Source organism: Ciconia boyciana, chromosome 1 (assembly GCF_034638445.1).
Source record: "Ciconia boyciana chromosome 1, ASM3463844v1, whole genome shotgun sequence".
NCBI lineage: Eukaryota > Metazoa > Chordata > Aves > Ciconiiformes > Ciconiidae > Ciconia > Ciconia boyciana.
The window spans coordinates 202,144,203-202,167,093 of NC_132934.1; the positions used below are offsets into that span (position 1 = coordinate 202,144,203).

Genomic DNA, 22,891 nt, shown 5'->3' on the forward strand with positions numbered 1-22,891 from the left:
GACAGTTGATATGTGGTACTTTTAAATAGATTTGCTATTTATTTGAGACCTAGTGTAGCTCTTTCATGGGACAGCCACTGTCCACCATAGTCTGTCTTTTTCAATTCAGGTGATCTGGTAATACTAAATATGTGAATTACCAGTCCACTTTCAAAGGAAAAAAAAATCTTCTGTTCCAAGCTGCTGTCATATGGCAAATAATTGTTAGAAGAACAGGTGCCAGAGCATGAATGAAGGTTAGTTTTCTTAGAATGCAGTATTTAAACCCCACTGTTCCTCTGCTACCTCTACAAGTACATTCCTTCCCAGAAAACACAGATGCCACTACCTCCCAGTCAAAGTATTTATTGCCCCTACTTCATAGAGGAAAATGTAATAAATCAGCAGGTAAAGATGACTTCCTGTTGAAACTAATGCCACAATAAGAAAGCAGTTGTCCTAAATCTCAGCTAAGAAACTTAAGTGTTTGATGTTCTCCCTTGTGAAAAGGGTGAGGTGGGAATAGGCCTTATATGGGTGAAATAAATAAATAGCCAGTTTTTGCCCTCTGGTAAGAAGCCTGCTGAAGAAACTGTATAACATCTCCCTGAAGTCTTGAACAAGATTCATTCCAGGCAAGTATTTTCCTGTCTCCCCGTGCTTGCAATACGAATGCTTAACTCTAGATTCCTGAAGGCTTAGCTGTGAATTCCAGAGTGCATCCATGTATTGGGCAGCTCTTCGTGAAGAAGCAGTGACGGTAACTGTACTTGTTCGGTCCTGAATCTGCCTCTACTTAAAAGTGTATTGACAAAATACGGCACCCAGGGTTCAACGAACAAAAAAGGAGCAGTAGTATTTTGAGGCCATGTTGGTACTTGCATGTGTAAGTAAGTTACACCACCATCTCTCCTAGTTTGCTTTGATACTACGCCCCGAGCCAGTGCTGCAGCAGGGCTCCTTTTTTGCATTTGACATGGCTTCAAGGTACACAACAGTAGAAAACTAACCTTTCAGTGAAGTTATTTTTTCCATGAAAATTGCTTGGGAAAATTAAGCAACAAAACTGCACGAAACTAGCAGCTTCTAGTAGCAGCACTATGGGAGCTACCAAGAGAATTCATTTTCAGTGGCAGTTGAGAAACCATACGTTGGTGACAGGAGCCACAGTTAACAAACATTCTTTATTGTCAGGTCTCAAGACATTATGATAATTTGACATTTTTTTTATTTGCACTGTATAAAAACTTGCACTGAGTCAGAGTACTAAAAGCCCCGTTGTCTGTATGAATAATTGATGATGTTTTAAGAAATTTTAGAATAGCAGTTAAGGAATTCATCCACTTATTGATAAATAAGATGTAACAGGTACCATTCATCATTGTGATCAGAGAGTGTTTAAGGCTTCATTTCCAACACTATTTGGGCCTACAGCTTCTCTATCAATATTGCAGAAGCACCTCCTCCGCCATTGCAAATTCCTGCAAGACCATATTGTCCTTGTTTCAACGCATGGGCCATGTGAACAACAATTCTTGCTCCAGACATTCTAAATAAAAGAAAAAAAATGTATATAGCTTAGTTTAAAGGAAGTTCTTGATTTGACCCCCACAGGACAGTTGGCAGAAGATAGTAACTCATTCACTGGAGGGGAAAAAGCCACCAACAAAAAGACCAGACAACCCCTTTCATCTACATTTAGATACAATACAGGTTATGTTTCTCTAGCTACAGTACTTAACTAACAGAAAGATTCTTATACATACACAAACAAAAACTCCATGTTTATCTAAAGTTTCTTCTGGAAAAAGAAATCGCCTCTAAGTCCGTCTGTATATTATGAAGTATCTCTACAGGTAGCAAAGCTCTTTCAAAGATGATAACAAATCCACGACAAAACCCAAATTGACAGTAACAACTAATTTCAAACAGTTTATTTGCTTACAACTTGATCTACTGCAGTATGCTACTTTGATCCACCTAACATGCAAAATCAGACATTTAAATTCTGTCATTGGACTGCTGACATTAACTTTTAAGACAAAAAAGATCATATTCCCTTATGAGAAGGAGCTGATATTGCAAAGGAGATGTCAGCATGTCTTGCGGGATTATGCCTTGATTAGAGCTTTTTATGAACCATAAAGTACTCCTACTTGTTCCTGATGTACAACGTGGTTACTTCACATCTGTATTTACTGAGAAGTTTTGAAAAGAATTTTTCCTTGTAGACCTGGACCGTGCAGCATGAGCACCCTTAGGGAGGATTAATGGGATGTACCTAAGTCATGAGTAAGTGACAGCTGTTGGGGAACACAGCAGGTGATCTGGCTCCTCTACCCAGGTGGCAGAACTCCAAACAAAAGACCCACCAACATCCCTCAGCCTATCCCTGTCTGCTGCATTAGGTGCTTGGAGACTTTTGGATTCACTGCCAAAAATGCTTTGACGACACCTGGAATTTCACTTTGCACATGTAAGAAAAATAAAAGTCCCTGTACCATATCCTTCACTATTTTCCCAAGTTTACCTGTAAACTTCATGAGCTTAACTACTTGATTAGTGTTGTTTATTGTCATGTTAATAGTGATTTGGTTTTAATACTTCATAAATCCTTACAGCTATGGTAACAAGCAAGCTCTTTATAAAAAGTAGGTGATAACTAACTGTGAAGAGAAAAATGGGATCATGCTCTTTTCCAGGTACCCTGGAATTTAACACCTGAATTAAGTCACTATGTACTTGATAGCAAATTTCTATTACCCTTCCTACTTGCATTAAATTTGAGAATAAAGGTAAATGTGTTAGCAGCACGTCTAGAAAACAATGCCCATGTGCAGAACAGAAAGCAGTGCTTGTTTTACTTACCCTATTGGATGTCCAAGAGAGACGGCTCCTCCGTTGATATTTACTTTTTGTGGATCAATACCCAGCATTTTAATATTGGCCAGCACCACAACACTGAATGCTTCGTTGATTTCCCACATTGCAATATCTTCTTTTTTCAGGCCTGTCTCACTTAGAATCTAGAAATAATAATAAAAATAATTACTACTATGAAAAAATTAGGAAGCTAATTATAGAAATAATTAGGTCTATTTTAAAGTTGGTGGCTCAGGCTGCCCACAGTCTGATTCAAGTTTGCATTTTGTCAGGTGGAAAAAAGCAAAATTGAGGTACTGAAGCACCAACTTGAGTTTTCACAAAAGAAGAAATGGAGAGTACCCTATGCCAAGCATACGTTTTCACCACACTTATACTAAGACCACTGCTACAGTAAGTACATTTAAACAACTGATACAGTATTGCCTCATGCCATACACTTGTCTTCAGTTCCTTTTTGAACTGGTCTGTACTGGTATAACCATCTTTATTTTGCCTTTTAGCCATACTAGCAGCAAAGCTTCAAAAGTGTAAACAAGCCCAAAGTTGGTGAAAGCAGTATAAACAATATTCTCTTTCAAAACAGGTGTGAGAAATTTGTTACTCTGAAAATCTGCATTCAAGCCTGATCCTCTGAAAAACGTGTGTTGTTTGTATTTATGACGCAATTATAATTTTGATCCTAATTACAGGAAGATCCACTGAGGGATGAACCAACAATCCAGTGCTAGGGAAGCCTGTTTTTCAAAAAAATCACTCAATTTTATTCCTACCTTGGGAACAGCATGTGCAGGTGCAATTGGGAAGTCAATGGGATCAACAGCAGCATCTGCAAAAGCTGTAAAAATCGCAAAAGCTGTTTAAAGACTGTTTGTTTTTACCATACATTATTTTTATTCATGCAAGCAGTAAACCCAGCCAAGATAGAATAATTCTGAATATAACGGTCTGTGAGATAGATACATCTACAGTTGGGTGCCCGAAGTGAGCCCCATAATAACATTTTCATATTTTTAATATTATTCTAAATAGAAAACTCTGTTTATACTCAAAAGCCTGCTGGTACGACACTTGAAATTTCAAGGACTGTATTGAGAAGATGCAGCCATAATGCCTAAGGGCTCACCTTTTCTGTCCCACAAATGTCAGATAACCGGCCAAACAGGACTCCCAGTCTGAGAGCATACTATGGGAGTACCAGGACTGTACTCAAAGATAAGAAAAATCTTACCTACTACCCGTGCCAATGGTTTGACTTTCAGTCTCTTGGCTGCCTCTGTAGTCATCAGCACCAAAGCAGCTGCTCCATCATTCAGAGTACTGGCATTAGCAGCTGTAACTGTTCCTAGAAAAGGTAAAAGCATTGTTTAAACAGAGGGGAGCATGCAATATAGCTCAGGTACATCCTGTCAATGATTTTTTTTTTTTACCTTAGGCCCTTGAACATAAGGTCTCAACAATATGGTGATATCTGTTGCACTGAGTTAACTAAAAACGAGGGGTTTTTTTTAAATCCGTTTGATTAAACAAGTAACGATCACATGTATTCGTATCTTTATCCAAGTGGCAGTTTAGATCATGCCTTCCACGTCAGCTGCATTGCTGGCATTAACACGGAATTCCAGCTCAAAAAGGGTTGTGACTGAGTGGCAACTTTGATTTAGCCAGAAAGATTTATCCATTACAGATTCAAGGAAGCAACAGGTAACTATGTAAAGGCATTCCAGCTCCCGCTGAAACAAGAGTTTATACTTGGCGGAGACCAAGGCAAGAGCTAAGCTGAAACCAATCTGTTTCTTTCTTTTTAAAGCAAATGTCCAAAACAGAGGTTTTCACTGGTTTAAGGTTCTTGGACCATCTTTTAATCCAGGCCAGTTGATGCGGTTGTGAAGCATGTTTTTTTATCTTAGCAGACATTTAAAAGTTAATGGACTACTGCTGGGCATTCAAGCTCTTGTGAACAGTACTCTTCACTGTAACAAAATATCCTTGCACTTGGTAGAAAATGAAGCAGTTAGTTTAACAATATTTACCATTTTCTTTTTGGAAAACAGCTTTCAGCTTTGGAACTTTACTAAAATCAACACGTTTGTATTCTTCATCTTCTTTCACTTCTGTATCTGGCTTTCCTGAAATTCAGATTTGGTTTAGTATTTTATAGTGCAGCCTATTCTTAAGACATTCCAACACCGTACTTTGATTAAACGCTGCCTTATTTAAACAAATTATTTCCATTAAAAAATGTAAACATGTGAAATGCATGTCAAGAAATGTGTTTATGAAAACTGAAAAAAGAAATTACTCCTTAGTCAAATTTATTCACAGCAAATCCATTTATACTTCCTGGTGGCTGAATGAAAGGGACAAAGAATGTATCTTTAAGGTAATTAATAGGGCAATTAAAACATAGATGTCCTCAAGCCATACTAGCTAAGTTCAGTAGCTAGTCTTCCACTTACATAAAAAAGGAAGAAGATATGGTATATAACGTTAAAGAAAAATTAAAAACCAAACCCAGATCACAGGCCACTGACTGCTGTTCACCAGAAAGTCTGTGTAACAGAAGATTCTTAGCTAATCTAAAATTAGTGTTCCTGATATCCGCATGTTTAAACAACACAATCTGCACTGAACACAGACAATGTTACAGCTTTCAATGAGAAACACAATTCGTTTTATCACACCTTTCCATAATACCTTTTTGTGAAATAGTGACCGGAACTATTTCATTTTTCAATATTCCTGAATCCCAGGCTGTTTTGCTCTTAGTGTAAGAGCCTATGGCGTAAGTGTCTTGTTCCTCTCGTGAAATAGTAAACTTCTTCGCAGTATTCTCAGCACAGTTGCCCTTGGAGAAAACCAGGCACGTTAGGTTTGGTATTTCTGGAGCTGTGAACTACAACTGTAGCTGAAAAAACTCAACCAGCAGATTTCCAGAATTGAATGTGACTAATATTTGGTGTCCATTTCTAATTTACACAGTCATGATCAAATAGTGACTTCTGGTTTTGGAATATGAACTTCAGATTTAGCAAACGTTTTCTGGATCCAGACTATTAAAGCCATGAAGGAACGTTCATTACAAGGCCTTTAAGTTAAAAAACCTGCATGCAAAAGTAAGTTTTAAAGTGCCTAGGGTTGATGTCTTCAGAGACTGAAGATCATTGTTCAGCCACAGAACAGTATGTTCACATCATCTTACTAGTGTTTTCATTCCATCATTAGCTTGTCTATTCCAAAGGTTTCAAGAACAGGTCAACACACGGGGCTTATTTAGCCTTCAGGATCTGATACTCTAAAAACTGTACAAATAAAAGTGTGTATACCTTTTGTCTAATAACTGGAATGAAATAAATAGAATTAAACAATCAAATATGTAGGTCAATCATAATTATACAATCATAATTCTTTACCAACACTGTCTAAATACCTGGTGACAAAATCAAAAAAAAAAAAAAAAGGATACTCATTTAGTCAACCTGAAAGATTTGTTCTTGGACAGGTTTTGTTCCACCTCTCATTTCTCTGTAGAAAACTCAATGAATCAACACAAAACCCTTTAGTACCGTGTTCCTCCAGTTCTTCAAACAAGCAAGTTCACTTCTATGCAGTTAAAGAATTTAAAGTCTTAATAGCATCAGCAACCTAGTCTATTGCCAAAACACAGACCAGAATAAGTTCCTAAAGCCATCGGATGGGCCTTCCTGTATATTCTCACACAGACCGTTAAGGTTTTCCAAGCAACCTACCGCTGCTATAATAAAGACAAAAGGTTCTGAAATACTGTCACAATCTGTTAAAACTTCATGTATTATAACCAACTCCTAGAGTTTTTCCCCACACACAGGAACTAGCAAAGCCGCTATTTACATTCCTATAAAAATCCTCACAATCAAAATCCATTTTAGCTGAAATGTGGGAGTGGATTTCAACCAATAGCCTAAGCAGAGTGCACTATAAGGCAAAAAGAATAAATTGCACACAGAAGCAGTGAGGTCTGTATCAAATATATGGATCACAGTAGAATATTCTTCATGACATGTTTTCCTGTACGCCAGTGAGAACACTAACTGATCAGTCAATAATGCCCCACAGCTGTGAATTAGGTCAGAAATATTCGTAAACTGAAAGTAACCATTCTCTTTTCAAACTGTTCTTCCCTGATGCTTGTTCTTCACTATCTTTATATCAGCTGTTTTCCAAACCCGTCCTAAGTTTGCAGTTGTTTGTCCAATTTCAGTTACCATGCTGATGAGTAAGCATATCAGCTGACTCAAACCTTCCAGCAGAAGATATGAGATATGTACATTGGGGGAGGGAAAATAAAATTGAGAGCCTGCTGCACCGTACTGAGTAGGTACCTTCAAAGACATCAAGTAACTTGATTGCTCTCTCCCACAGATAGAGCAACAGCAATCTATCAGTAACAGATTTTTATTTATTTTTTTTTTTTTAATCCCTGCTCTAGGCTATTCAGACTTCAGAGACAGTTAAACATTAACACACCATTTGCTATTCTGTTTTGGTCCTCTGTCTAGCCCCCTCCATTACAGTTACTACAAGAAGCCCGGACATGGAAGACTTTTTCCTCCTCCATTAATGTTATTCCTCATTTCTAGGTTTGCTAGATGAAGCAGTTTCATAGTAATTATAAGCAAGCTCTTCACAGCTGCATCAGGTCTATCGCTGATACTTTAGTACTGTGTGGGAATATTTACCATATGAATATGGTTATAAGCATCTGTCAGCCCATCTTTTACTATCAGGTCTTCCAGCTTTACTCCTCCATAAGGTGTTGATCCTCTGCTCATTGTATAGGGAACATTAGACATGCTCTCCATTCCACCAGCAACCATTACATCCTGCTCAAAGGAAACAAGTTAAAATTATTAACAGTGCAGTGTGTTCTCTATGACTTCTTGTAGGAACAAATACTAGCAAGAGATTAAGCATGGACACTTTACATTTCTGAGCAGTCTTAGAGAAAAAGGAAGAAAAATCTTTATGCATTTAAAAAGCAAAGAGCAGGAACAACAGCTGAAGACAGTTAATCCACCCTGACAGAACAACTGGACTTTTGTCTTGTATGGAGTTTTAGAAAGCTGCAAGAGCCATGTCAGTCTCTTGCATTTTTACTTCAAAAGCTTCCAAGATCAAATTATACATTTTACTTTCAACAGTTTCTTTTTCTGTAAATTTCTCATTTTTGTTCTTCATTCGCAGCTCTATATCCCTATGGAACAAGCAACAGTCAGAATCTAAGAGACCAATAAGAAGAGACAGAGATTTACAAGTACCTGCAGTTTTACATAATATTGTTTCATCTTACTATGTAAAGAGAGATGATGTAATATGGTTTTATCATCTGAAAAGGCCAGCAAAAGAATGAGATGTTAATGATTACTGAACTTGAATTAAGCTGAATCATTATGGGCATTTCTAAATTAGTCCACTTTTCAAGCTGAGACAAAGCAAACAAACAGAAAACCTACAAACAGCAAAGCTGTAAGGACCATAAGTATACCTACTGTTCATCAGGCTATACCCCCAAAATACCTAGGATCTCAGGACATGAAGAATAGACACAGTTGTGTTTAATGGCATATTTGAAACATGGTGGTTTAACCCCAGCCAGCAACTAAGCCCCACACAGCCACTCACTCACTCCCCCCCTGCTGGGATGGAGGAGAGAATCTGAAGAGTAAAAGGGAGAAAACTCGTGGGCTGAGATAAAGACAGTTTAAGAGGGAAAGCAAAAGCCGTGCATGCAAGCAAAGCAAAACAAGGAATTCATTCACTCCTTCCCATGGGCAGGCAGGTGTTCAGCCATCGCCAGGAAAGCAGGGCTCCATCACACGTAACGATTACTTGGGAAGACAAACGCCATCACTCCAAATGTCCCCCCTTCCTTCTTCTTCCCCAGCTTTATATACTGAGCATGACATCATATGGTATGGAATAGCCCTTTAGCCAGTTTGGCTGTGCCCCCTCCCATTTTCTTGTGCACCTGGCAGAACATGGGAAGCTGAAAAGTCCTTGACCAGTGTAAACACCACTTAGCAACAGCCAAAACATCAGTGTGTTATCAACACTGTTTTCAGCACAAATCCAAAACATAGCCCCATACTAGCTACTATAAAGAAAATTAAGTCTATCCCAGCCAAAACCAGCACACACGGATAAATGTAAGAAAAATACACAGCAGTGGGAGTCTGAGAGTTCAATAGTGTTGTTAATATAAATTCAAAAAGATTTTACATCAAAACAGCAATAAGAAAAAGATGAAAGCTTTTTTGGTTTCCTTAAATTAAGAATCAGAGAAATAATGGTTTGGTTCAGAATAGATTATAAACTAGATCCAGGAACAGTGACATGAAGTAATAAAGAAAAGAACGAAGGCTGGTGACAAACTGGAAAGGCAGATAAATCGGAAAGGCAGTTGAGATGTGGAAGCAGTAATAGAGTCCCTGGCATTTCGATTCCATAAAGTGAAAGACCTGAAGACAGAGTTAACACAATTGTTTATATGATGATGTACACTGACTCAAGCCACTGGGAACCACCACTGACTTTCATACCACAGATACCTCACAGTCTGCAGCCAGGAAAAACAAACAAATACCAAAAAACCCCATAATTTATAGCTCTAAGAGACTAATAACTGTCTGAGCCTCTGCTTTTGCTGAGACTGGCAGCACAGCATGTATGATTAGCTCAGCTGAAAACTCCAGTTCTCTTCAGAGCTCACAGCCTGCATCTGCCAAACCCACCAAATGCACAACCACTCTCATGAAGTCACTGGATGTAAACGACTAAATCCAAACGTAGCTGTTTACACAGACATGCTGGGCCTGGTTCAAAGTCCAATGACAAGACTTCCACCGACTTCAGTAGGCACTGGACAAAGGGCCATTCTCTGCAGAGCAAGGCCAAAGCAGTAAGTAGTTGCTTAACTCAGCTATACTCGTTTTTTCACAGAAGGGACAACAAAACTTAAATATTTCACTTTTGTTCTAAGGAAAAAAAAAAAAGTACATTTCTCACTAATGACCCACTTACTTTGTAAACCAAAAATACATATTGAACAGACAATATTTTCATTTCAGAGAAGGGGAGATGTTGCCAAAATGCTTCAAGTATGGAATTAAAAACAAAATTGAAATGTCTTTCTTCACATTCACACTTCTCCCATATTCTTTGCTGCATAGCATTTAACGGCTTGCTGAAGATGATGTATTCTCCCATCCTCCCATTGAGTGATACTATTTTCCCCATCATATAGAGAATCTTAGAACACAGTTGACAGAGATGAGCAATTCCCCTCCATTGACCTCTCTTCAATGAAAACGCTTATTCAGCAACAATAGATTCCACTTCTTCTAAAACAATTTTTAAAAGCCTGAAACATCTTTAATGTACTTGGAAACAACATTGCTTTAATATGTATATTTAATTCATCTAAGTGTTTAAAAGTATCTGAAAGTCAAGATTAAATGTGTTTCTGCAAAAAACTAAGTCTATAAAAATTTCTTCAATTTTTCAAACCAGGAAGCTTGAAAATTCTCTTAATTATTTTTTGAGGGTGGGGCAGGAGGTGGGGTGCAGGAAGAGCAGTAGGGAGAGGATGTAAACACCCCCCCAAAAAAATCCACCTTATTTGCTCAGCTCTAAAAATACATCTGACAATTTCCTAACTATAATACTTAAATTTTTTTTCTGTTTTAAACTAAAACACACTTAAGTGACTATAAAATTAAGGTTGCATAAGCAAAACAAAGCCTCGCTAATTAGCTTTGTTATCCCAAGTCAAAACACAGTCCCAAATCAAAGAGCACAGTTATTAGTAGGACAGGATCTACAACATTAATTATGTGTTTTTTCCATAAAACAACACTAAAATTCACATACCTGACTCCCACACATCAGGCTTTGTGCTGCCATCATGATCGATTTCATTCCTGAAGCACAGACTTTATTGACAGTTGTAGTAGGAGTGCAGACTGGTAGACCTGAGTCAAAGAAGTTGTACAAACAACTTCATTATTTAAAGGGTAGACTAACACTTTATTGGTGTTTCAGCAATATTTCATATGGGACCAATTTTTATCTAAGCCCAGGCTGTCCAGCTTGCATTATTTGGCCTGCCAGGGCAATTTATCTATCCTCACCCCTAGTTGCTATCCTTCCTGGAGACTCTTTTTGTTTCTCCCCTTCAGACAACAGACTTGTGATAAGGGAACAAGCAAATGAGGAATCAGAGACAGAAGGTCAGGGAAATTACTCCAGAGCTATTCCTCCTCCTGACACCCCAATCCCTGCCTCTAAGAAGCATTCGAGATTGAAAAGGCATAAAGAAGCTGTAGAGATTAGCAACTGGCAACAAGACAGACCCCAGAAGTATAGGGACTCTAAACACAAACAATACTGAACAAGACCAAAAGTGCTAGGTGTCAGTGTCATTCACACGGTTTTTAATGAGTTATTATTGTTATCGTTGTTCATGGCAATAGCTTTGGGCTCTGCTGTGTGCAGCTTGGCTCAAGACCACTGCATCACTGCCTCTACCCTAGGCTTGCTCAGCTACCAGCACATCACCTCCATACTAGCAGTGAGATGGGGAAACTAGCCAGGGAAAAGAGCCATGTTCATCCCTTTGCCTCACATGGAAGCAGCTCCTCCTTTTTCAAAAAAGTACAGGGACAGAGCCAAGAAAGTATCCAGTTCTTCCCTGACCCATAGACTTTCCTAGCATCATGCTAAAGTATGGAATCCCATCCCTACAGCAAAAGGAAGAAGAAAATAATTCCTGCACCCCAATAACATCTGTGCTGCAGTTAACGTTACAGAGTGAATCCTTCCAGTGGCAGCTCCAGACTCCACAGAAAGATGAATCTAATTACATACTCATATCTGCAGTTCATGGAAACTCACTGACCCCCTGTCCAATAAAGCTTAAGAGTAATGATACACTGAAGAAAAAAAGTCTGTTTCATGAAAGCTTCAAAGAGCAGCATCCATCATTAGCCTGAAGTGCTCTGGAAGTAGCAGCCTTGTCTCCAATGTCATCTTCTCCAGGTTCTGCAAGCACCGTAGGCAGTAACATCCATTGTGCATATGAAAATTGATTCCTGAGGATGCACAATTAGGCCCACTTACATGAGTACAACATACACCCTTCACCCACCATGGGGAAAAAAGCATACACAGACTATCTTGACAAAAGGCTGGGCACCACTCTGCTTTAACTCATAGCTCAATAATCTACACTGTCTACATAAAGACAGAAAACCTTTAACTCCAGAATCAAGAGAATTAATACCTGCACCCAGGACTGCTTGTCTGGCTGGAGCTTGTCCTTGTCCAGCCTGCAAGACATTACCCATATATGCTTCTTTCACTTCTTCTGCAGGGATACCTATAAAACAAAATGGTTTTGATTCAAGATTCTTTGCACGGAAGATGTAACTCCCTTTTATGAACCTTCCCATTGAAGTTTCCTATCAAAGACTGATGAAACATGCTGTGTCCAACCTGTGTGCCAAAAGCAGCACACACGCCCCTGTTGGGTGCATCCCAGATCTCTACGCTCATATTCATGGGACATGATGAACTGGTGACCCCCACAGAAGAGAATTCCCTTCTTACCCTGCAGAACAAGCTACAGTTAGCTAACTAAAGCAAACATTCCCAAGTCTCACTAGTCACCTGAGAAGCTCCATTTCCATGGATGGTTAAATGCACAAAACTTTCTACCTGCCACAATTATGTCTAAAGAAACAGTTTTGTTTGTTTATTTAACAGGGGTGAGCCATGGCCACGGCTGGTCCACCTGCAGGTGTCCACCTGCTCTCCCACACATCTCTTGCAACAGCCCTGGTGTTCAAGTTCTTGTAATATGCTGTTTGAAGTGCCCGTGTAAGTGCCTATGTAAAAAATGGGCAGGGAAAGGAAAGGCCACCAGTTTCAGCAACAAGTAGCCTTTGCATCAGCTTAGGTGTGTCAAAATCCCACCCCAGAAAAACAATTAGCATGTTCAATCAGATTTGGACTAGCACAGATATCCCTAAGTAATATTCTGCTCCTAGAAGCAGCCCTTAATTCAGATTGAAACAAAGCCCAACAGTCAACTTTACTTAAATACCATTTGTGGATAAAGACTTAAGAGTGCCACAGCAGCAAAAAAACAGGATTTTTTGTTTACCAAGCAACTTAAAAGACACAGACTGATACTGTTCTGAGCCACTTGAGATTTTCTTTGTCACAGAAAAAAATATTTACATATACCTGCTCTGTCAATTGCTCCCTTAATTGCAATGGAACCAAGTTTAGTGGCTGGCAGTGACGAAAGAGATCCTTGGAAAGATCCAATCGGTGTCCTTACAGCACTTGCTATCACCACCTCCTAAGAGGAGAAGCATGGAGTAAAAGTCACAGTCTCTCTCACACATGCACACATATACCAGTGTTTTTTAAATTTATCCACTTTTACTCTTTCATTCATGTTACAGCTTCCCTTTTATCCTGCAAGGGTTTCAGAACACTAGAATAATCTTTATTAATGCATGCAACATGGGGAATAAACATAAGGAATTAGAGATCAGTGTGCAGCTGCCGGACTACAATCTTGTTGGGATCACAAAGCTGTGGTGGGATGGCTCCCACGGCTGGAGTGCTGCCATGGAGGGGTATGGGCTCTTTAGAAGGACAGGCCAAGGAGACAAGGAAGGGGGTCACCCTTTATGTGAGAGAACAGCTGGAGAGCACTGAGCTCAGCCTTGGGATGGATAATGCTTGAAAGAGTCCCAAGGCCCTGGAGGGAGGAGGGGTCGAAGCAAGCTGGTTAATATTTGAGGATTACCCCCCCAAGCTCAAAGGCAGTCCATTCCAACAAGCAGGAAGTCAGGTAAAAATGCCAGGAGGTCTGCATGGATGACCAAAACTCATAGACAAACAGGAAGTGTACAGAAGGTGGAAGTAGGGACAGGGAACCTGGGAGACACTGTCTGAGCATGCAGTGACAAAGTTACAAAAGCCAAAGCCCAACTGGAATTGAATCTGGCAAGTGATGTCAAAGGCAACAAGAAGGGCTTCCAAAAGCACCTAGGAAGCAAAAGGAAGTCTAAGGAAAATGTGAGCCTGCTGCTCAATGGGGCAGGGGATCTGGTGACACAGGACATGGAAAAGGCCGTGAGGTACTAAATACTCTCTTTGCCTCAGTCTTCACTAGTAAGACTGGCCTTCAGGAATCCCAGGCCCCAGAAGGGAAGTTTAGAGCAAGGAAGATGTACCCTTGGTGGAAGAGGACCAGGTCAGGGAATACTTAAGCAAACTGGACATGCGTAAATCCATGGGCCCTGCTGCAACGCACCCACAAGTGCTGAGGGAGCTGGCAGATGTCTTTGTAAGGTCACTCTTGATAATCTTGGAATGGTCACGGCAATTGCAAGAGGTGCCTGAGGACCGGAGGAAAGCAAACGTCACTCCTATCTTCAAAAAGGGCAAGAAGGAGGACCCAGGGAACTACAGGCCGATCAGCCTCATCTCGATTCCCGAGAAGGTGATGAAACAAGATAATCCTGGAAACCATTTTCAGGTACATGAACAACTAGAAAATCATCAAGAGTCATCAGCATGGATTCACCAAGGGGAAGTCATGCTCAACCAACCCGATAACCTTCTACAGTGAAATGACTGGCTTGGTAGATGCAGGGAGAGCAGTGGACATTGTCTGCCTAGACTTTGATAAGGCTTTCAACACTGTCTCCCATAAGATCTTCACAAAGAAGCTGTTGATGTATGGGCTGGATGAGCAGTGAGGTGAACTGAAAACTGGCTGAACATCTGGGCCCAGAGGGTGGTGATCAGCGGCATGAAGTCTGGTTGGAGGCCAGTAACTAGAGTGTACCCCAAGGGTCAATACTGGGTCCAGTCCCATTTAACATCATCATTAATGATCTGGATGATCAGACAGTGTCCGCTCAGCAAGTTTGCTGACAACACAAAACTGGCAGGAGTGGCTGAATGCCAGGGGGGCATGCTGCCATCCAGAGGGACCTCAACAGGCTGGACAAATGGGCTGACAGGGACCTCATGAAGTTCAACAAGGAGAAGGGCAAGTCCTGCATCTGAGCAGGAACAACCCCAGGCACCAGGACATGCTGGGGGCCAGCCAGCTGGAAAGCAGCTTTTCGGAAAAGGACCTGGGGGTCCTGGTGCACACCAGGTTGAACATGAGCCAGCAATGGGCCCTTGCAGCAGAGAAGGCAAATGGAATCCTGGGCTGCATTAGACAAAGTATTGCCAGCAGGTTGAGGGAGGTGATCCTTGCCCTTTTATTCATCACTGGTGAGGCCACACCTGGAGTGCTGTGTCCAGTTCTGGGCTTCTCAGTACAAGAGAGACATGGACATGCTGGAGAGAGTCCAGAAAAGATGATTAAGGGACTGGAGCATCTGACATACAAGGAAAGGCTGAGAGAGCTGGGACTATTTAGCCTGAAGAAGAGAAGGCTCAGGGGGATCTCATCAATGTATATTAATACCTGAAGGGAGGGTGCAAAAGGGATGGATCCAGGCTCTTTTCAGTGGTGCCCAGGGACAGGACCAGAGGCAATGGGCACAAACTGACACACAGAAGGTTCCCTCTGAACATCGGAAACACTTTTCCACTGTGAGGGTGACTGAGCACTGGAACAGGTTGCCCAGAGAGGTTGTGGAGTCTCCATCCTTGGAGATATTCAAAAGCACCCAGGTCCCAGCATAACACATAAGCAGTAGTTTAAGACATGGTATGACATTCAGCTCTATCCCTAGTAGCCCCTCAAAACAGATTTACTCTTATTTTGCCTCTTAGCTTTAGTGCTACATCAACATGTCTACCTGCTAACCCTGTGAGAGTAGCATGAAGACCTAACACCAAAAAGATGCACACTTCAGACCTCTGGCTGCCCCCAGACAGCTACTGAGAGGAAGCAATGAGTGCCTCCAACTGTGCTGGTTTCAGTGGAAGTTAGACACAAAGCTTTACAGGATCTTACCACAAGTCCTTTATTTAGGGAGACAAGCAAAGAAACAAAACTAGAAAATATCTAAATTAAAAAAAACAAAATTATACTTGTTTAAAACTCATAACATCTGTTTCTGTAACCCCTTCTCCATCATGATTGACTTCAGTAATGGTAACATACTTGTCCTCATCTTTTACGTTGTAACACCAAGTTGCAAAATAACATACAAATAACCTCAAAGGGATCAGTTGGCATCAGCTGTATTTTCCCAATAAGGGGTAGATTGTTGCATTAAGTTAGCTGATGCACTTCTAACCAATTTTGTTCCAGAGTACCTAACAATTAGCAAAACAAAATACAAAAGGAAATCTGACTTCTATTCCAGATTTTGCAGTAAGGCGTCACTTGGGCACAAGTCACATTGTCTACAATGCAGATTTTTATTTTGGTAACTTTTTAAAAAACTTCAGTGATTAAGAAACAGATTTAAAACAGTGATTTATTGCAGTCAGATGGTGCTTTATACTTACATTTAAAGTACGCTGTGATGCATAGCCACGGCTTGTATACTTCAAAGCCTGAAAATAAGAAACTCCTCAGAATTTCGTATCAAGAAAGCCAATACCATGATGTTTCAGTAATGTACCATTTTCACAAAAGTCGGTATTTTAAAAAATAATATCTAAGAAACACTGGAAAAAATATTAAATTAAAAATCATAAAATGCCTTTTTAAAAAAGCGTAGCCTAGTACATGGTCTTACCGTAACATCTGTGATAAAAAAATTTACTGAAAAATAAACAGATACTCCTTTAAAAACAAAACCCAGTTCATTTTGGCCAAGTCTGTTATGTACATACATAACATATGTCTAAGCCAGGGAGTGAGTGGTGCTATCTTGAAAGAGTTTACTAGTCCTTCTGTCTGCTTCTCTGGACTTTGGTTCATTCATTGCTATAATTAACTTCACTGCTTTTTAAACTGTGGTAGTTTGTGTCTACAGCTTCATTTCATTGGCATTTCATGAACCAAAATGAGGATAATGAATTCAGAATGCTAAAACAAAATATAAAAAAACCCCAACAAAACAAAAAAAAAACCAAGAAAAAGAAAAAGGTATCACCTGAGCAGGCTAATTCACCAGCTACTAGCTTAATCTAATTAATCAATGTAAAGATACAAAGATACATCTGTAAGTATTATTTCATATATTAACAGAATTACCTGTCAGTTAGTGGTTTAAAATATCAAGAGTTTAAGCCATTTCCTTAGACAACATTTCAGTACACCGGAGATTTCCAGTCATTCCTGAGTGAGAGCTAAATAAAAACTAATTAAAAATAATAACTACTTAAGGACACTGCAAAAACACCATCAATTTTATAAATCAACGAATGCCTTCTGGTATTGTGTCCACAATATGAAAATTTAGTCTGTTTCTCTCTTAATTTAACAACCTTCAACTAACAAAAGACAAGATTTTTCCTACTGCTTTTTAATTAGGTTTTTTTTTTTCTAGCTCAGGTTGTAAAAACCAGCAGGAAGTTTAACTTAAACTTCTCTCTGAAAATTAATTATGTCCCTGCAGGGCTTTAATAAAAGGGCTTTCAAGGGTTAGTGTCAAAAAAAAAAAAACCCAGCAAAGTAACATGCCCTTACTGTGCTACACCTGAAGGTTACCTTTACAGTAAACTGGACAAACCAGACAACACTCTTCTAAGTGTAACTGGCCCCTGCTAGCAGTGTTCATGCTCTGTCAATTACAGACTTTTTTTTAAAAAAAAAAACAACAAACCACTTTCTACAGCTGCTAAGACACAACCTTCAGCTTTGCATACGGCACTATGGCCAATCCGCATGCAATCCAGCGCAACGTGGATGCTTCACCTGCCCTTTTCTTCCTAGTACCGCTCTCTACACCAGTGACAGGATCCCCAGCGCTCCAGGCAAACCAGGCAGCCCCACCAATGAAGACAGCAGCACCTCAAAGCAATCACGTACTGCGGCTCTTCAGGCAGGAGCACTCAGTATCTCACCTCCCGGCCGCCTCTGCTTCTGATGAACCTACCGTATGCACACCGAGGCAGTACATTTGCTACCTGCTTCCCCTCCCAGCCCTGGCTGGAGAAAGCCTTTGACAGCTGCTACACGTCCTTATCGCTGAAGCGGGTAACAGACCGATACCGGGCCTTTGTAGGGCAGCGAATTACGAAGGAACGACCTGAAGAGCCGGGCGAGGGCCCTGTCAGCCCGCTGCACTCCCAGCGCTGACAGGCGGTTATGAGGCAGTGGAAAAAGCCGCTCTCAAGATCGCGGTTAAAGGTCCCGCCGGGCTTAGCGCGGTAGCCGGCACGGGGCTGCCCAGGCGGGGCGCGGGGGGAGCCGCCCTTCACAGCCAGGCGGCTCCAGGGCGGCCCGGCCTGCCCGGCCCTGCAGGCTGCGGCAGACACCGGCCTCCGCTCCCCCAGCAGGAGCCGGCCCGGGACTTGCTCCCTCCCCTCAGCTCCTTCCCGGACCGGGGGCTCCCTCCCGCCGCGCCGCGGGGGTGAGGTGAGGGGGACGCCGCCTGTCCCCGCCGACAGACGCCGGTGTGACCTTGGCTAAGTCTTTCCGGGCCCCGCGGCGGGGCCGGGGCTGCGCAGGGAGGGAGAAGGAGGGAAGGGCTGGGGCCCGCCCCGCGCGCCTCACCCGCAGCAGCTCCGCAGCCGGACGCCGCCAGCCCAGCATCGCCACCGCCGCCATGCTCCCGCCGGCCGCCCCCCGTCACCGTCGCCCCCACCTCGGCCTATAGACGGCGACGCCCCGCCCCTTCCCGGCTCCCATTGGCCCTGGGGCTGAGGGCGGTGCCGAACCCGTCCCTGCCATTGGCTGGGCTGGAAGGCGGGCCGCAGTGTCAGCGGGGCTGAGCCGGGAGAGGGCGGTGCCCGCCCTGCGCTTGCGGTTGGGCGGCGCGCGGCCCCTGAGGCGGCAGGGGCAGGCGGCCCGGCAGCGCTGAGAGGGGGGCGGGTGTCCGACCGGTGTCTGCCAGCCCCGCCGCCGCCGCGGAACCTCCGCCCTCTCCGGGAACCCCTTCTGCAGTGACAGGCGCATTTCTTTCGTCTCCGGTGCCGCCGTTTAGGGACCGGGAGGGGCGGGGCGGCAGCGCAGCCCGCCTTGAGGAGAGGGAAGGGGGCTGCGGAGGGACAGCCCCGGGCGCGGGACGGACAGCCATGGCTTCCGTGCAGAGTAGAAGAATAACTAGTAGCGAGCGGTACGAAGAGGGCGTGGAAGATCCTTGCGGGGGGAGAACCAGCTCGCAGGGTTGTCTCTCTCCTCCACAGGGAAGGGAAAGCAACGCTGCGGCTGTGCTCTGCCGACCCCTCGCCCAACCCTCTCTTCAGTGTCAAGCTGAAATAAGCAAAATAAAGCTACACAGAAATTTATCGCCACGTGGAACCCGATCAGAAACATACCTGCGCAGTTACAAGGTCGTTGGGGAAGCAGGTGCTGGAGTATTTCTGAGTGGGGCACTTCGCATCTGGCATGCCCTTGTGCTGTACCTGCATGCTGTTTTCACAAGAGCCAGCAACTTAATTCCCCTTAAACTCTTTCCTGTCTAGCCCTGGGCATAAACATCTAAAAGCGTTGCCTCAGAATTCAAACCTGGCTGAGAACCATCTCGGCAGCTGCCTTTACAGAAAGATTGGTACCCACTTGACCCCAGCTCGATCTCGGGACACCCATGCTGATTCCACAGTCTTCCCCGCATTTTGCTTTCCCCCCTCATGTTCTCTGCCTCAAAATCTAGATTTCTAAATGAAGGCCAGTATTAAACCTCTACAGCTGTCTGTCTGGCAGTGCCTCTTTCCATTCTGTCTATTCAACATGCATGGAGCTAGGCTTGGAAAAGCCTGGTCCTTCCTAGTCTTGAGCTTTAGATCTCAAAGGAACAGGCTCAAAAGACAAGGTGACATTCTCTGCCAACTGTGCTGCTGCACGCTGTCCAGGACAAGCAGTTCTGTATTTGTTTCTGATCAGTCTTGCTTAACTTCTCCTCAGCCACTTTTTTAATTCCTGAAGGAGTTAGCACACCGTCTGTTACAATATACCATGACTGACTGCTGCATTCCCTGGTGTTGATGCCTACAAGCCAGGTAAGGCATTTACTTGCAGCCTTCCTTCCCTTGTCTTAGGACTACAAACTGGAACAAATGCCAAGAGGCATCCTTTCAATATACCATCTGGAAAGCAAGAGCATCTCAACAACTTGTTACCATCCACCTGCTATCTTGACTGATTTTTTTAATTATTATTTTTTCTTCATGTTGTAAAACTAACATTCATGAACATTGCTTCAGTTCATTTTCTGTTGTACATCTCATTTATTTCCCTTTGAGATAGGATTTAACTTTCTGTCTGTCTGCTCTCAAAAGTAAAATGCTTCTTGCTTTCCCTATATGTTTAAAGATTCTCCAGGCACAAGGTAGGAGGCTGATTGGGACTGGCACAGATGAGGGAAGCATTTGTACTTTTTTGCTTCCTTGACTGTCAGTAGCTGATGTTTTGAGAGTTTGACCAATCTAGTCTAGACCTTTAATTTAGAGCCAAAGTTTTCAAGTACAAACCAGAGATAAGACAGGAATTGACAAATACTGACTCAGGAAGAACTGAAGATTTTACCCTGAAAATATGTATGTACCATATAGGAAAGACATCCAACTTGTTTGGATGAGGATGTTTTCAGAAATTAGTAATGCCAAAAACATATAGAACAAAAAAAGGGAAAGCTCTTATTTAACTTCACCTTCACTCCTGCAGTATAAGGCAGCCCTTTTTCTGGGATGCAGGACTAGCGTTCATATCATCCCAGCCAGAAAGGCACTTGGACTCCCAGAGGTATTGATTAATAGGCCCTTTATTAGAGCTCACATGAGAAGGAAAAAGAGGACAGTAAGGACAATCTTACCTCCCTTCAGACACTGGGAACCCCGAGCTGTGCAGCATCAGGCACATCTCCAGTCAGGGCACGGCCCATGGTGCAGATCCTGTTGTGGAGAGGTTCCCCAGTGTTTTGGTCTTTAGAGCTCTTGTAGGAACTTCTGAGAAGAAAACAATTCTGGTCATCATTCCTACTGTCAAATAAAAGGATGTTCACATGAGAACATGCTGCTTCGCTTTGAGATAAAGACAACATGCAGGTGGTGTAATTGCCAATGCCAGGAGGGAGCTCCTGTAGGTTCCTTCATTACAGTTAGCTGCCCAAGTATTTTCTGTGGCCGGGGGATAGGTACAGCACAGGATAGGACAGAAGGCCAAGCTGCACCTGTGCCATAGCACAGCATAGCCTGTGCTGTAACATAACCTGTGTCTTCTCACGTTAACTGGTACGTGGGTCATTAACTCCTTGATGTACAATGGTCTTCTGGTTAGGAAGTTGCTGAAATATGGCTATTGTAACATACAGAGCATCACGTCCCTGGCCTAAAGGGTAAGCAAGGTTATTGGGTAATTTACCAGTTTTCAGCAATGTAAGTATTAACTCTGTGGGAATTTAGAAGATACAACATAGCACTAGAAGAAAACTATTTAATTGCTCTGCAACTTCAGGTCTCCAACAAGATGACAGATATTAGTGAAATAATACTAGTTTAAAAGTTAGTCTGGAGCTGCGTAAGAAGTCCAGCGCATAGAGAAGCTAAGTGAAAAAAACCAAAACATCTCCTCCCTTTAGTTAATAAATATATTTCAGGATACAAATCCTCTAATGCAGTATCAAAAAAATACAGAAAGTACACCTTCAATAGGTCAAACCAGAACTCCATGGCAGCCAGCGTTCCGTCGTGTGGACGCGAGTGTCCTGGGACACACGATGGCACAGTCCCTCTCCCGGCAGTTTGGGCTGCACTTTCCCCCACATCTGCTTGTTTACACCCTCCCCACCCCGACCCCGCACCGGTGGCAGGATGCCCTTGCCAGCCACCTCCTAGTCCTGGCCAAACGGCCATTCACACCACCAGCAGGAGGAGGCTGGAGGAGGAGGAGGGAAGAAACCCTTTTGCCTGTGGGATCTGCATCCCTTCCCACGAGGCAGCGGCCAGGGGCTGCTTGGACACCGTCAGGAGATGGTGGGCACTGACAAGGGTGCTCCCCTATGTTTTACATTTTTGGTCCTGTGATCATCACGCATCTTCCTCCTCCCCTCCTGCATCTGTTGCTTCCTCTAGTCAATTGGTTGCTTTTTAAATCCCCCTCCTCCCCCTTCCCTCTTTAGCCCTTTTCCTCAGGATAATTCATTTTCTTCAGGGTAATTTATACTTAAGAGAATTCAAGAAGAGAGAGTTCAATAGGGACTGTAGCAGAGTAGCACCCTCTACAACCACTGCTTGAGGCTGAGCAGAAAAGCCAGGGCGCTTTCTCTAGACTACCCCAGCATCCACCTTCACTGTAAATGTTAGAGGGTCTACCCTTGCCTTTATTATCTATTTATGGACTTGTTACCCATTAATTTGTCTAACCTTCTTTGAACCTGCTGATACCTGTGATATGCAGCCCCAGCTTTGCCTGGAACAAGTCCTCTTTTAGTGTTTTAAACCAACCTTCTGCTGGTTTTACTAAGTAGCACTAGTGCTGATGTTACAGGATTCTGTGAAAATAGTTCTGCCTTTCTGCTTTTGTCACATCTGCTTTTGAAGTCTCCTCTCCCAGCTGAAGTCGTAGCTTCCCCAGCTCCATGGCAATTTGGTTTTCTTCATACCATTTGGTGTGGAAGCTAGTCAAAAGCTGCTGGCAACCTGCCAGTCCCCTGGCACCAAAGCTGGTTGTAGTGATAGGTGACACACCTTGGCTAGCAGTTCCATTTCACACCTCCGTTCCTTCAGAAGCAATGGCTGAATGTCATCTGGGCCAGGGGGGCTTACTGACATCTGGAGTACCTGTTTGGTGCAATAAATCCTGCGTATTTACCTCAGCTTGAGATAAGTCCCAAGTGCCTGCTACAAAAATGCAGGAGGTGTGGTAATTTCCTTAATGTCTTCAGTAGTAGAA

General features: G+C 42.6%; 1 protein-coding gene across 1 annotated transcript; it reads right to left on the reverse strand.

Annotated features, from left to right (window-relative positions):
• Window positions 1-1,144: 1,144 nt before the first annotated feature.
• Window positions 1,145-18,653, reverse strand: ACAT1 (acetyl-CoA acetyltransferase 1). Its single transcript, XM_072850598.1, has 12 exons — window positions 18,557-18,653; window positions 16,399-16,446; window positions 13,147-13,264; window positions 12,182-12,277; window positions 10,771-10,871; window positions 7,581-7,724; window positions 5,560-5,710; window positions 4,896-4,991; window positions 4,094-4,207; window positions 3,636-3,700; window positions 2,848-3,005; window positions 1,145-1,528 (listed from the first exon to the last, which is right to left on the reverse strand). Exons 1-12 carry the CDS (start codon window positions 18,608-18,610, stop codon window positions 1,408-1,410), a joined length of 1,266 nt encoding a protein of 421 aa, XP_072706699.1. The 5' UTR covers window positions 18,611-18,653; the 3' UTR covers window positions 1,145-1,407.
• Between the last annotated feature and the right edge of the window lie 4,238 nt (window positions 18,654-22,891).

What these genes read in the sequence shown, in the direction of transcription:
- ACAT1 (XM_072850598.1), bottom strand. Translation starts at nt 18,610, where the DNA reads ATGGCGGCGGTGGCGATGCTGGGCTGGCGGCGTCCGGCTGCGGAGCTG. An exon ending in CATCACAGCGTACTTTAAAT is followed by an intron (nt 13,265 to 16,398) that starts GTAAGTATAAAG and finishes TTCTCCTCTTAG; the next exon opens with GAGGTGGTGATAGCAAGTGC. An exon ending in CTGCACATGCTGTTCCCAAG is followed by an intron (nt 3,006 to 3,635) that starts GTAGGAATAAAA and finishes TATTATTTCTAG; the next exon opens with ATTCTAAGTGAGACAGGCCT.